Source organism: Onychomys torridus, chromosome 3, assembly GCF_903995425.1.
Source record: "Onychomys torridus chromosome 3, mOncTor1.1, whole genome shotgun sequence".
Classification (NCBI taxonomy): domain Eukaryota; kingdom Metazoa; phylum Chordata; class Mammalia; order Rodentia; family Cricetidae; genus Onychomys; species Onychomys torridus.
In genome coordinates, this window is record NC_050445.1 from 143,082,077 (window position 1) to 143,094,597 (window position 12,521).

Genomic DNA, 12,521 nt, shown 5'->3' on the forward strand with positions numbered 1-12,521 from the left:
CAACACCTATCTCCTAAGTCAGGTGGATAGCTTTATTTCTTGTGCAATTTAAGATGAGACCCTCCTTTCTTATACAACCTTACTAACAGACCCCTAACTTCTTACCTAACCACTTCTAGAAATGTATACTGAGCACATAGATCCCCTTTTTGATACACTAACCGGTCACTAGCACTCAGTTGACCTCCTCTTCTACCACTCCCATTTTGGGTTGAAAAGTAAGCCTGGTGGTCACCACCTGAGGAAAATTCTTACCTGCCTTTATGACCACCCCATAAGAATTCAAGCCTGGTGACCTTGCTCTGCCAGAGGATTGCTATTGCTTGGGGTTATAACTGGATTCCTGGGGAGACTTGAGGAGAACAAAGAGAATAAAGAGACAAGAGAAGGAGAGAGAGAGACAAAAAGAGAACTAGATGGGGAAGAACGGGAGAGGAACAAACTAGGTGGGGAAGAACTAGATTGAAGGCTAAAAGAGAGAACTAGAGGAACAAGATGGAAGATGAGGAAGAGCCAGATGGGGAAGAACAAGATGAGAGAGAAGGAGCTGGGAGGTATCTTTCTGTCCCCACACCACCGACAAAAACATTTCCAGATTGGAGTCTGTTGTATGAGACAGCCTGAATCCATAGTCCTGGGTCATGGTCTCCTATAATTGGCTCCAGAATAAATGATCTCTTATTCTCAAAGAGGTGAAAAGTGTGCTCACTTCAGCTCTCTCCATCCTGACTCTGTCTCCTAGAGATCCAGTCTCTGGAACCTTAGCACATAGAATCCTCTGACCTGGCCCTGGTGCCCCTTCTTAAAGCGATAGATAGTCTCAAAACTCAGACTTGTAACAACATGAGGCTATATCCAAAAGATCACCTATCCAAAAGATCACCTATCCAAAAGATCACTGCCTGGCTGTGTGACACGTGACAGCGCATGAAAGGTTGGTAATTCTGAAGGAGGAGGAACAAGGACAGAGGAGGAGCAACTGAAGGGTATTTGTTCCTCCCAGCTTTACGTTTCTATCTTCCTGTGGCTGAAACAGAGTCTAGGCTCCGAGATGGGTGCTGCCGAGACTGCAGAGGCTTCTGTGGGCATGCTCAGTACCACAGACTGCCTGAAAGAGGGTATGTATTTAATGCATATTGGAACCGAACTACAAGAGCAGACAGGTGCTTCGCTAGGGACGGGGACGGACGGACCGGGGAGGGCAGAGGAGCTGAACCTCACGCCTGTCACAAAGGTTCGCTGCAGAACCAGAGAACGCAGACAGGAATTTAGCTGAGAGGTTGCTACATTAGTCATTCCATTGGAGCATATAATGCTTAAGTAGTTCTCGCACAAGCGAAATGAACAGTGGATTGCCTTACAAAAGCCGGCGCCACAGCTTTTTCTCTTCGTACTTAGCTTGCTAGTGCACTCTTTTCCCTGGGCTCCGGTAAAATACTCCGGAGAACTGCACCAAGTCCCTGTGGAACAAGCTTGCTCTACAGGTCCCACAACAAAGGCAAATTCAAACAATAGCTTTGCGAAGTGCATAGTGGCAGCAGTTGCCTGGGAAGCTGGGGCTTTTGTTTTGCAGATCCACTGTAAAGGAAAAAGGAATGTAAGGCGGTGGCATGGGGTGGGAGGCTGACCCCCACGCAGGACTAAATCCTTTGCATTTTGAGCTCATTGTAAATTATGGAGAGAGAATAGTAGGGTTTTCTACTTCAATCTTCAGAAAGGAAGCAAAATTGTGTTTTCTTGCATTTTGAGGTCTATGTTTCATTACATTTCATTCTTTTTCCTTCTTCCCTGTTCCTTAACCTTAATTTTTTTCATTTAGGGAAAGAATATTGGATTTTGAGAAAACAAGATTGATATTTACCAAAATGCAAAATCCATGACAAATGTTAATGCTTATTACTTACACCGAGTATTCTTCTAACTGAAATTATTACTGTTATTATTAACATTAACTATTGATGTTGCTGCTACTGTCTGCTGTTGATTCTTTGAGGAAGTCTCATACTATAGCCCAGGCTGGCTGATAACTCCTATTGGTGAAATTATTAAGGCCACTCCACGTAGTGAAAAGGGAGGTTTATTTTGTGGGGTAACTTACAAGTGAAGGGATAGGTTGTAGGGTCTAGCAAACGTATGGCGCAGTCTGGCGGTGTTCTCTGGAGAACTCTGCTCAGTCTACCTCCTGTGTCCAGCGTCCCGAAATCGAGTGAGCGCCCTCTCCTCTCTATCTGTGGTCTTCTGCTTCCTCCTTCGCCCCGCCTTGTGGGCGTGACCATTACCGAAGCCTCAATGGGGGTTGGAACTTCCAGGCCAATGCTGGGATGGCTATCTACTACAAACTCCTGCTCCCTTTAGCTCCAGCAGGGTTGACTTTTGAAACCAGATACTTATCCAATGGTAACAGACCTGTTGCTAATGCGGAGCTTCCGCCCCAAGGGTTATACCTGTTGTATAAGGCATTTCAAAACTCCATTCTATTGAAACCATGACTAGTTCTGCGAGTGAAGCAACTTTTTTTTTTCTTTCAAGACAGGGTTTCTCTGTGTAGCCCTGACTGTTCTGGACCTCACTCTGTAGACCAGGCTGACCTCAGAGATCCGCCCGCCTACCTCTGCCTCCTGAGTGCTGGGATTAAAGGCTTGAGCCACCACCACCTGGATTTTTTTTTTTTTTTTTTTTAAATAAAGCTCAAAATCAGATCAGCAATATTTCATTTCTTTGTTTTTTTGAGAGATCATTTCTAATATTGCTGCCTAATAAAGATTTGAAAGTTATGTTCTAACTGTGCTGAGGGAAGCATTCAAATTTAGGAGACACAAATGTATACACTATGAGAAAAGTGGAAGAAAAAAATGACCATTTATGTATCAAAATGAAAAAAGACTGTATCAGACCTTACACTGATGTAAATACAGAGAATTCTCAGTAAATCCTGCTGTTAATAACGTATAAGAAATGTCTGGTGTGGAATCCTGTTGGAACCTGGGTGATTAGATGCTGAAAGTTTCTTCAAGAAGACATATCAGGTATTGTTCTTTAACACAACCCCAAACTCTTCAGTTTGGTTCTTTTTTTTCTTCCTCTTTTAAAAAATTGACATTTTACAATTAACACGCCCTTTTATTGTTTCATTAAGGAGACTACATTAGAAACTCCCTCAGCTATTTTCAGAAACACTATACAGTATTGTGAACTCTTTCTTACTGTGCTTTGATACCAGAGTTTATAATCTCTTTATAGCAAATATTGCCTCCTCCCTCTCTACTCTCCCAAGCCCGGTAAGAGATATTTATACCTGAGTGTGTATTGTAACACTATTCACAGTAACCTGAACATGGAACCGGCCTGCATCTTGCAGTGAATAAATGGGGAAAATTGTGATCCATACTATAAGAGAGGATGAGACAGTGTCTTTTGTGATAACATGGGTAGATCTGGGTGACACGTTGAGTAGAAGTAGTCAGGCACTGAAAGCCTCACTCTGCTCATTAGTTAGAGGAATTGACTAGGAGTATATATTATTTAATTAGAATTTGGAAGAGGTTTTAAGCACGATGCTAAACTCAGAAATCATAGGTAAGCCTAGACATTTCAAATTTGAAGGTGTTTAGACATCTGATATGTTTTAAGAAGTAATCTTAAGGATGGGGGTGATGGGAGGAACGGAAAGCTGGTGAAAATCAATTTCTCACATGCCGACAAGTGTTGGAGCTGGGTAGTGAGCACATGAGAATTTAGCATATTGTTTTCTCTGGTTTTGTATAGGCTTGCAATTCCTTACAGTAAATGCTTTGTTTTTAAATGTTAAAAAATAGATGGGAAGAGAAGAAAACATGAGGACTTACAGGTGAATGGACCTTCAGGAGACCAGTAAAGCAAATGGCTCATTATTGGGGACATTAAAAGATGCTTTGATATCACCTAGTAGAAATTTTAAAAAATAGAAATCATGATAATTGAGTTTCTAAAGACATTTTTGTCTAATATAAACAAAAAGAAATGAAGAACTTTATATGTAGTCAAAATCCAAAGGTCATTATATAATGCTTACAGTCCTGTAATCCTAAATATTGTCTTTCTTATTAGTTTAAGCATAAGCTCTCTTCTGACTTGGAAATATATGAAAATGAGCAAATATAGTGGTTAAAGTCAGTGGAAACTTTTTTTTTTTTTAAAAAAGTAGAATTTATGTCAGTAAAATCCATTCACTTGGTGTACATTTCTGAGTTTTAAAAACATATACTACTTACTCATAATGTCTCCATCGCAGTGAAATTCAGACCTATAACTCCACCCAAATTCCTCTGAGGTCCATTGTAGATTCTTCCCAGACACTCCCTTCCTCTTTTCCCAAATCATGGCCACCCCTGACCTGACATTTCCTTTTCCAGAAGCTGTTTACGTAGATTCTACAGTCTGGTAGTCATCCACATGTGACACTTGTGTGTCAAATACAAATAGTTGGTCTTAGATTTATGTTCCAAGCATCATTGGTCCATGAATAGTTCTGGATTCAGAAATATAAAAGCAGCTCAAAAAAAATGCATCTGCTTTTATTTTGCAGAAGATTAAGAAAAGCCAATGGGAAAACTTGTGTATTAGATTAGCTCAAGCAGAAACAATTTAGTGACAGATGGAGCTGTAAAAAAGAAAAGAAAAAAGAGAACAAACAAAAAACTACATAACTCTGTGATCAGATTCTGAAGATAGGCTCAGGACAGCTGTTTTTGTAGCTCACTGCTCTAGAACTGTTGATGACCTAAGCCTAAGAAACATCTGGACAATGTGAGAGATGGGCAGGGGCAAGCATATGCTCCAATTTTTCCTTTGGAATGCCCTACCCACAGTGCTCAGTAATACTGATTTACATTGTCAAAGTTGGAGGATATTTGGCTTATTGCGAGGTGTAAATTAAAAAAAAAAATTTAAAATTTATTTACAAGAATCTCCAGAGTTACTGTCAATATTCACATGCAGATTTTGTTTTTTAGTGGAAACATGGGTTTTCATTTCTCTTGTGGGAATATGTGAGTAGCAGGGCCAGGGCATATAGTAAGTGTATTCTCATTTTAACAAACTGATGATGTTTTCAACTGTCTTTTCTCAAATTGGTAACACTGAGCATATTTAATGCATGATCTTTGTTAGCCAGTGTTCAAATATTTGACTCATTTTTATTCCCCCCCCCCCTCTCTCTTTTAAACCAATGAATTCTCAAACTCTTGGGATACAACTTCTTTTTGATCCATGTCTTGCAAAAAAATGTTTTTCAAATTCCGTTTGCAGAACTCAGAGAAGAGGTTTTCTTAATTAGGCCCAAATCCAAGTGTTCCATTTTCTATAGGGTGGATAAGTATATTGGTATTATACCTGAGACATTTCTACTCAAGACTAGTTCACAGAGATTTTTCTTTTCTCTTTTCCTCAGATAGTTTTATAGTCCTAGGCTTCATGCTTGGATAACATTTTATAGGAGGTAGGAGGAGTGAGCTTTTAGCACGTGGATACAGACTGTCTCAGCTTATAGGCAGAAGGCGCATGCAGGAAGAAGTAAGAGTAGAACTGAATTCAGTGTATGCAAAGATCAGCCTTCTGGGGCGATGGCATCAGTAACCTCTGTTGCGGGAAATGCTGGCGGTCTGGGACAAATCTCTCCCACTCTCGTCCCCCAAGTAAACACACAGAGGCTTATATTAATCATAACTGCATGGCCATGGCTCAAGCTTTTAACTAGCTAGCTCTATATCTTAAATTAGCCCATAACTATTAATCTACGTATCGCCACATGTTCCCTGGCTTTACCTGTGTCATATCACATGTTGCTCCTTCAGGGGCTCACTGACATCTTTCCCCATCTTCTTCTTGGCTCTCTGAATTTCCCCGCCTACCTCTACGCTGCCTTGCCACAGGCCAAATGGCTTTATTTATCAACCAATTGGAGCAACACCTATTCGCAGCATACAGAAAGGCATTCCCCCATCAAATTTCATCTCCCCAAATATGTCCAGCTCAGTTAAATGTCAGGCCCACGTGTTTGACTTGTTTCTCAAGTTGTTTTATTTTTTGTCCATTCTTTTGCTTTATGCATCTACATTTTGGCCAGAACTGTACTTTTCAAGTCTTTGTTTCTGTCAGTCTGTGATTAGGTGGTATCATTTCAGCAAATTTGGCTTTTTTTTTTTTTTCTAAACTGCTCAGCTACACTAATTCTTTTGCATTTTCATGCAATTTGAAAGTTATCTTGTCCTGGAGAGAGATGGCACATGGTTAAAAGCATTGGCTGCTCTTACAGAGGACCCAGGTTTAGCTCCTAGTACCTTCACAGCCTCTCAACTGTAATTCCAATTCCAAGGGATTCAACACCCTTTTCTGGTCTCCTTGTAGATCAAGTATGCACACCAAGCTCAGACATGTAATGAGTCTTTCTTCATTCCTCCAGCTCCCAAATAATGACATAGAGTCTTCTTATTAATTGTGAAAGCTTGGCGTTAGCTTAGGCTTGTTTTTAACTAGCTTTTTTTTTTTTTTACTCAAATTTACCCATTTCTATTAATCTGTGTTTTGCCTTGTAGCTTTTTACCTTTCTTTCATTCTGTATGTTCAGCTCTCTCAGTGTCTTGTTGGCATCTTGATTCCTTCTCCTCTTCCTTTCTCTCCTCAGAAATCCTGCCTATCTCTCCTAAATAGCTATTGGCCATTCAGCTCTTCATTAAACCAATCAGAATGTCCCTTAACAAAGACACATCTTCACAATGTACAAATATTCTGCAACACAGAAATATATGCATACAGATCAACCATATGCATAAAATAAAAATAAGTTTTAAATGAATAAAATAAATAAATGCCTTATTTGTTTCTTTGAAATGCCCTATATCCATAAATGTGTTGGGAAGAGTTCCTTCAATTCCTAACTTGTTGAGAGTTTTTGTTTTTTTGAACTAATAATTTTTTTACACACAATTTTGACAAACTCGTTAAAATGCTCCTATATTTCATCCATTAATTATGTCAGTATATTCCATTATATTTATGTGTGTGTGTGTCTTTTAATTTATTTACTTACTAGGTTCTTTGAAACTGATCTTTATGTAGTCCAGGTTAGCCTCAAACTCCTTATGTAGTCAAGGCTGGCCTTGTACTCCTGACTTTCCAGCTTCTGCCTCTTTAACACTGGAAATGCACATGTGTACCGACATGTCTGTCTCTTTGACTGGAGAAGGAGATACACAGGTAGTCATGAGCTGCTGCATGGAGGAGCTGGGAGCCAAACTTGGGTCCTCTAAAAGAGCAACAACTGTTCTTAACCTCTCAGCCATCTCTCTAGTCTTTTATTGATCCCTCAGTCCTAGCCAGTCTATTCTTATGGAACTAGAACAAAGGGTGGATTTTTTTTGTTGATTCTTTTTCATCCTGATCTTCACTCTTTCTGTTTCTTGCTCCTTCATTGGCTCTTGGCTCAATAACTGGAAGACTCCACGGCAACAATTCTGTTTCTCTTTCTTCTAGTCTTCTGTGAGTGATAAAGATCATTTATAGACCAAGACTTTCTGTGAAGGGTGTTTGCAACAGGAATACAAGCCAAATCTACAGATGATTCTGGGAAAATTTATCTTTTCCTTAAAAGGTTATTGAGATTGATATTCTCATACTTACATTTTCAGGTAAAAAGCTCCAAGGAAAATGTCACAGAATAATCTCCCCTGAGTCTCCTGCTAAGCTCTACTGCTGCTGTGCAGTGATCATGGTCCTCACTGCAGCTATAATTGCACTGTCTGTTGCTGTGTCAGGTGAGTGACTCATCTCCAGATTCTGCAGTCTTCCACATCCACACTGTCACTTTTACTTACTGACCACTGTGAGCCAGGCACTGTGGGAAGGGCTGGAGAGAAAACACACTAGAAATTCCTGTTCTCTGGGAACTTGGGGTCTAGCAGGAAGATGCAGTGAGGGAACAGCACAGGCTGTGGTGTGCACAGGAGGCCAGGTTCAGCATCCCTGGGAAGATGGCATTCAGCAACCTCTAGACAGAGATGCAGGAGACATATGTCTACTTGGGGGAACTAGTCAAGGTGAAGAACAAGGAGAACAATACCCAAAGGAGGAACATCAAGGAAGTATGAGAACAGAGAAGAGTAATATGGCCAGGAAGATACAGCACCTCCCTTCATTACCCATGGTTTTAGTTGCCATGTTCAACTGCATTTTGAAAGTATTCAATGAAAGGTTTTTGAAATGATCAATTAAAGGATTTTAGTAACACACTCTTCAGAACAGTGTTAAAAGTCTTGTACTGTCACCATCTGTGGGGTTGCCTCTTTCCCTCTCAGCCTGTTGGCCATCAGGTTGAGAGGGGAGAGACAGAGATGGGTGACAGAAAGCTTTGTATGCAGCCCATGAGCATGGAGGAAGGGAGGCCTCCTGGAGGTAGACTTAAGTGAATCAGCTCAACTTTATTCCGGAGTATAAGGAATATATAGGATTGGGGAGCCTGGGGACAAGCCCTAATGTGTATTAAGTGGCACGCCACTATCACAAGGCTTGGTATGTGGCAGCAGGGTCCTAGAGTGGAGCTCCCAGCACAGGTCTTCTTAGCAAGGACCTGTATCAAGGCTGAGGCTAAAGAGGAATCAGCCATCTGGTTTGAGAGACAGCTTTCAGACAAGGTCAGTCCTCTAGGCCCTGGGACATCCTCCAGATAAGGCTAGGTAGAGAGCAGGAAGTTCTGTTGGAGGGGGAGGGAGTTCCATATTGTTGAACTTGTAGAGAAAGGTGCTATGGCAGACTGTGATCGCTAACGAGCCAGCAATGTATTCCAAGATATGAACAATCCCTTAGTCCAACATGTCCACACTGTGCACTACCTTCCCAGTAGTCCTCACTGTTACCTCAATTATCAGTCTGACTGTCAAAGTCGGTGTCCATACAGAGTACTTGTTGCTCTAGTAACCCTACTGCAGTGAACAATGATAAAGCACAAAAAGTTATGATCTAGAAACCTACTTCCTGGGAGCTCTATTTTCAGTGAGCACCTAGAGAGATTGGGGCACAGGCCCTAGATGGGATGCTTTTAGATAAAGGACCATCATGCTAAGGAGAGGATTTCCACAGATCAGTTAGGAAAACTATAGTCAAATTCACACCTCACAGCTGAGCTTAATAGGATATGTCAATTCTTGTTATAATTCATTTTGTTGTCCAAATTCTAGTAAAGAAAGAACAGGTCTCAATCAAAAACACCTATGCTGTTTGCCCAAGAGACTGGATTGGATTTGGGAGTAAATGTTTTTATTTTTCTGAAAATACAAGTAGTTGGACATTCAGCCAGATCTTATGCATGGAACTGGAGGCCCAGCTAGCTCGATTTGACAGCCTGGAGGAGCTGGTAAGAAAGGATCTGGAATTGGTTTGTTGTTTATTCTGTTGAATATTTACTTCCTTGAGATAGGGAGCTTAAAGCTGAGGCATGAGGAAGGATTCCACCCCACACAGATGGAGACATGGGGAACATGTGAGTGTGTGTCATTTGCTGATAGTAACACTTCTGATTGGAGCCCTGAGACATTCAAGAAACATTCTCTCATGTAGTGCCCATAGTCAATTTGGAATGCCAGATAGGCCATTTTACTGAGATACCTGCTGGTCTCGTGAGCATTTTGCTTCAAGCCAGCATATGTTGCATCCTGAAGATGATAACTGTTAATCATGGCAAGGGGAGGTTTATCCAGGAACTATCCCAGCCACAGAGGGATATGTCATTAAACTCAGTACTTTAACTCAAATGAGGTACTTACAAATTATAGCTGTCAACTGGATCCACTGAGAACTGAGGGCTATTATAGCTCCAAAGTCTGTGTCCCTCAATTACACCCTTCTGTCATCTAAAGAGGAACCTGTGGGGTGGGGACACTCAAGGATCATCTGAAAAGAGAGACACATATATTTGCTTTGCATGTTTTATGACAGAATTTCCTGAAGAGATACAAAGGGATTTTTGACCACTGGATTGGCCTGCACAGGAACTCATCAGAGCACTCTTGGAGTTGGACAGACAACACTGAATATAACAGCTTGTATGTTTTCAAACCGCTTTTTCTTCTACTATGTTCATGTGTTGTATTTGTGTGAGCTGTGGTTATAAAAGATGAAAGACTGTAGCATGTGAAGCCAACCGCACTGCCTTGGAGGTACATTGGGCATCATTTTTAAAACCTTTACTTAGTGTGACTTTACTCAAAATCTTTAGCATGATGATGGCATCTGATGGCTATTGTCTGCTCTTGCACCAATTTAAAATGTTTTGTTGTTGATAAATGCCCTGTTTGGAATGTGGACAGGATCTCAGATGGTCAATGAGGGCTTTGAAACCTCAGGAAACCACTGCAGAAGCACAAGCCTGCAGCTCATCTGTCCACTGTGTGCATGGCTACACCTATTCACAGAAGCAGAGACTCCAAGGGCATTGGAAACCTCCACTGAAGTCTTGTAATCAGAGTGCACCCAAGAGGGAGCCATTATACTGGAATGGTAGATCACAGACCCAGTTTTGTCCATCATTAAAGCCCTTTCAGCAATTTTCTAAGAAGTGGGTTTCTCCATATGTAAAATGGTTCAAACCAGAATTGAAAATCACCCTCAGTGAGGCCACCCATGGCTGTAGTTTATTTGAATGTGTCAGCAACCACCAGTCCAATGCTTTGTACACACAGTCCAGGATTCAACATGGATGAATCACAAAGGTCTGGTCATCAAATCGAACCTGAGAATGTAAAAGTCACTAGGTGTAAAACTAGTGCTGGTGATTCCTCCTGCACTCTGCCTTCCTTTGATTCATATTACAAACAAGCAATGGAGACAGGCAAGATTTCATTGGGGGAGCGAATGCAGTTCTGGGCTCTGCTGACTTACTGTTTTGGGTTTATTTTCAGGGTTTCCCATCCGAGGAGTGGAAGAACATGCTTACCTGAACAACAATGGCATCAGCAGTGCCCGGGACTATGCAGACAAGAGATGGATCTGTAGCAAGCTCAACAGCTATACCCTCCAATGCAAAAATCATTTTTCTCATTTCTAGTCTTTTCTATGAGATGCTTTATAACCTGGCATCTACAGTTGCTACTCTGTCGCCTATTTGCCAACATTGTTATCAAAAGGAACTGTTAATATTTCTCCACATCACAAATGAAACCCATCTTGAAGAACTGCACATACACGGGTTTAGAGGAAGATAGATGAGTCTAAAATAGGTGTTGCCATTCTTTTCTTAAGCCTACAGTACAATTAAGGTTAGTGAACCTCACTTTTACGATATGAAGTATTTGTGCAGACAGTTTACCTTTTGAATTTATTTATTTATTTTAGATATATCATTTTATTTTAATTTTTTTCATTTTACATATCAACCACAGTTCCCCCTCCTCCTGCTTTCCCTCCACCTCTCCCCGCCCCACCCCCAATCAGCTCCTTAGAGAGAGTGAGGCCTCCCATGGGACATTAACAAGGTCTGGCACATCAAGTTGAGGCAGGGCCAAGCCCTTCCCCACTGCATCAAGGCTGAACAAGGTATCCCACCTTAATGGGTGGGCTCCAAAAAGCCAGTTCATGCATTAGGGATAAATCCTGTTCCCACTGACAGGGGCCCACAGACAGAGCCAGCCACTCAATGTCAGACCACCAAAATGAGTTCCCCAAAGTGCACTTGCCCTTGGAACTTAATAATGAAAAGCATCAGGCAGTGGTGGCATATGCCTTTAGTCCCAGCACTCAGGAAGCAAAGGCAAGTAGATCTCTGTGAGTTCGAGGCCAGCTTGGTCTATAAAGTGAGTTCTAGGACAGCCAAGGCTACACAGAGACACCCTGTTTTGGAAAAAAGAAAAGAAAAGCAGAATGGCCGGCTGGTGTGGTGACACACACCTGTAATCTCAGCTACTTAGGGGTTGAAACAGGAGGGTCACAGATTCATAAGTGGGGACTGAAAGTATGGGAATGCTTTAACAATGATAGTGAAGATGAGAATCCCCCATTTGGGGGAACACTATACATTCTTTTCAAAATTCATTCCAACATACAGAAGAATTTAAAAAGTATTTAAAACTAAGATTTACTTTATATTCTGCAATTTAAAACATTAGGGATATTGTCAAAATGTTTCTCTACTTGTTTTCAATTATACAGTTCTAAGTACATCTTATAAACAAATTCCATTTTAGTTTCCCCATTTGATTGGGTTTACTTCACATCATAATGGCAGTTAGTTAAACTCCTCCAGCATTCAAAAATTAATTTCTCGATAGTGTACATATTATTGGGTCCTAAAAACAAAATATTGAAAGTCTTTATAGAGTAGCTACACTGTACTGATGAGTCCCAAAAAGGATGAAATACCAGGTTATAAAGCATCTCTTGATCTCTTCATCTTTTCCTCTCCCTCTTGTTCTATTCAAAAAACACTTTTATATCTACTTCTTTTATGTCTATTGCTTGTGTGTATATATATATATATGTGTGTGTGTGTGTGTGTG

General features: G+C 40.9%; 1 protein-coding gene across 1 annotated transcript; it reads left to right on the plus strand.

The window, feature by feature from the left end:
• The first annotated feature begins 1,033 nt into the window (after positions 1-1,033).
• LOC118580428 (C-type lectin domain family 2 member D11-like) lies at positions 1,034-11,381 on the plus strand. Its single transcript, XM_036182139.1, has 5 exons — positions 1,034-1,118; positions 7,665-7,790; positions 9,210-9,385; positions 9,967-10,073; positions 10,929-11,381. The coding sequence occupies exons 1-5, from the start codon at positions 1,052-1,054 to the stop codon at positions 11,020-11,022; spliced, it is 570 nt and encodes a 189-aa protein (XP_036038032.1). The 5' UTR covers positions 1,034-1,051; the 3' UTR covers positions 11,023-11,381.
• The last annotated feature ends 1,140 nt before the right edge of the window (positions 11,382-12,521 follow it).

Bases quoted from the DNA above. Each gene is read 5' to 3' on its own strand.
- LOC118580428 (XM_036182139.1), top strand. From the start codon at position 1,052: ATGGGTGCTGCCGAGACTGCAGAGGCTTCTGTGGGCATGCTCAGTACC. The intron at 9,386-9,966 runs GTAAGAAAGGAT...GTTTTATGACAG, and splicing joins TTGACAGCCTGGAGGAGCTG to AATTTCCTGAAGAGATACAA. The intron at 10,074-10,928 runs GTATGTTTTCAA...GTTTATTTTCAG, and splicing joins AACACTGAATATAACAGCTT to GGTTTCCCATCCGAGGAGTG.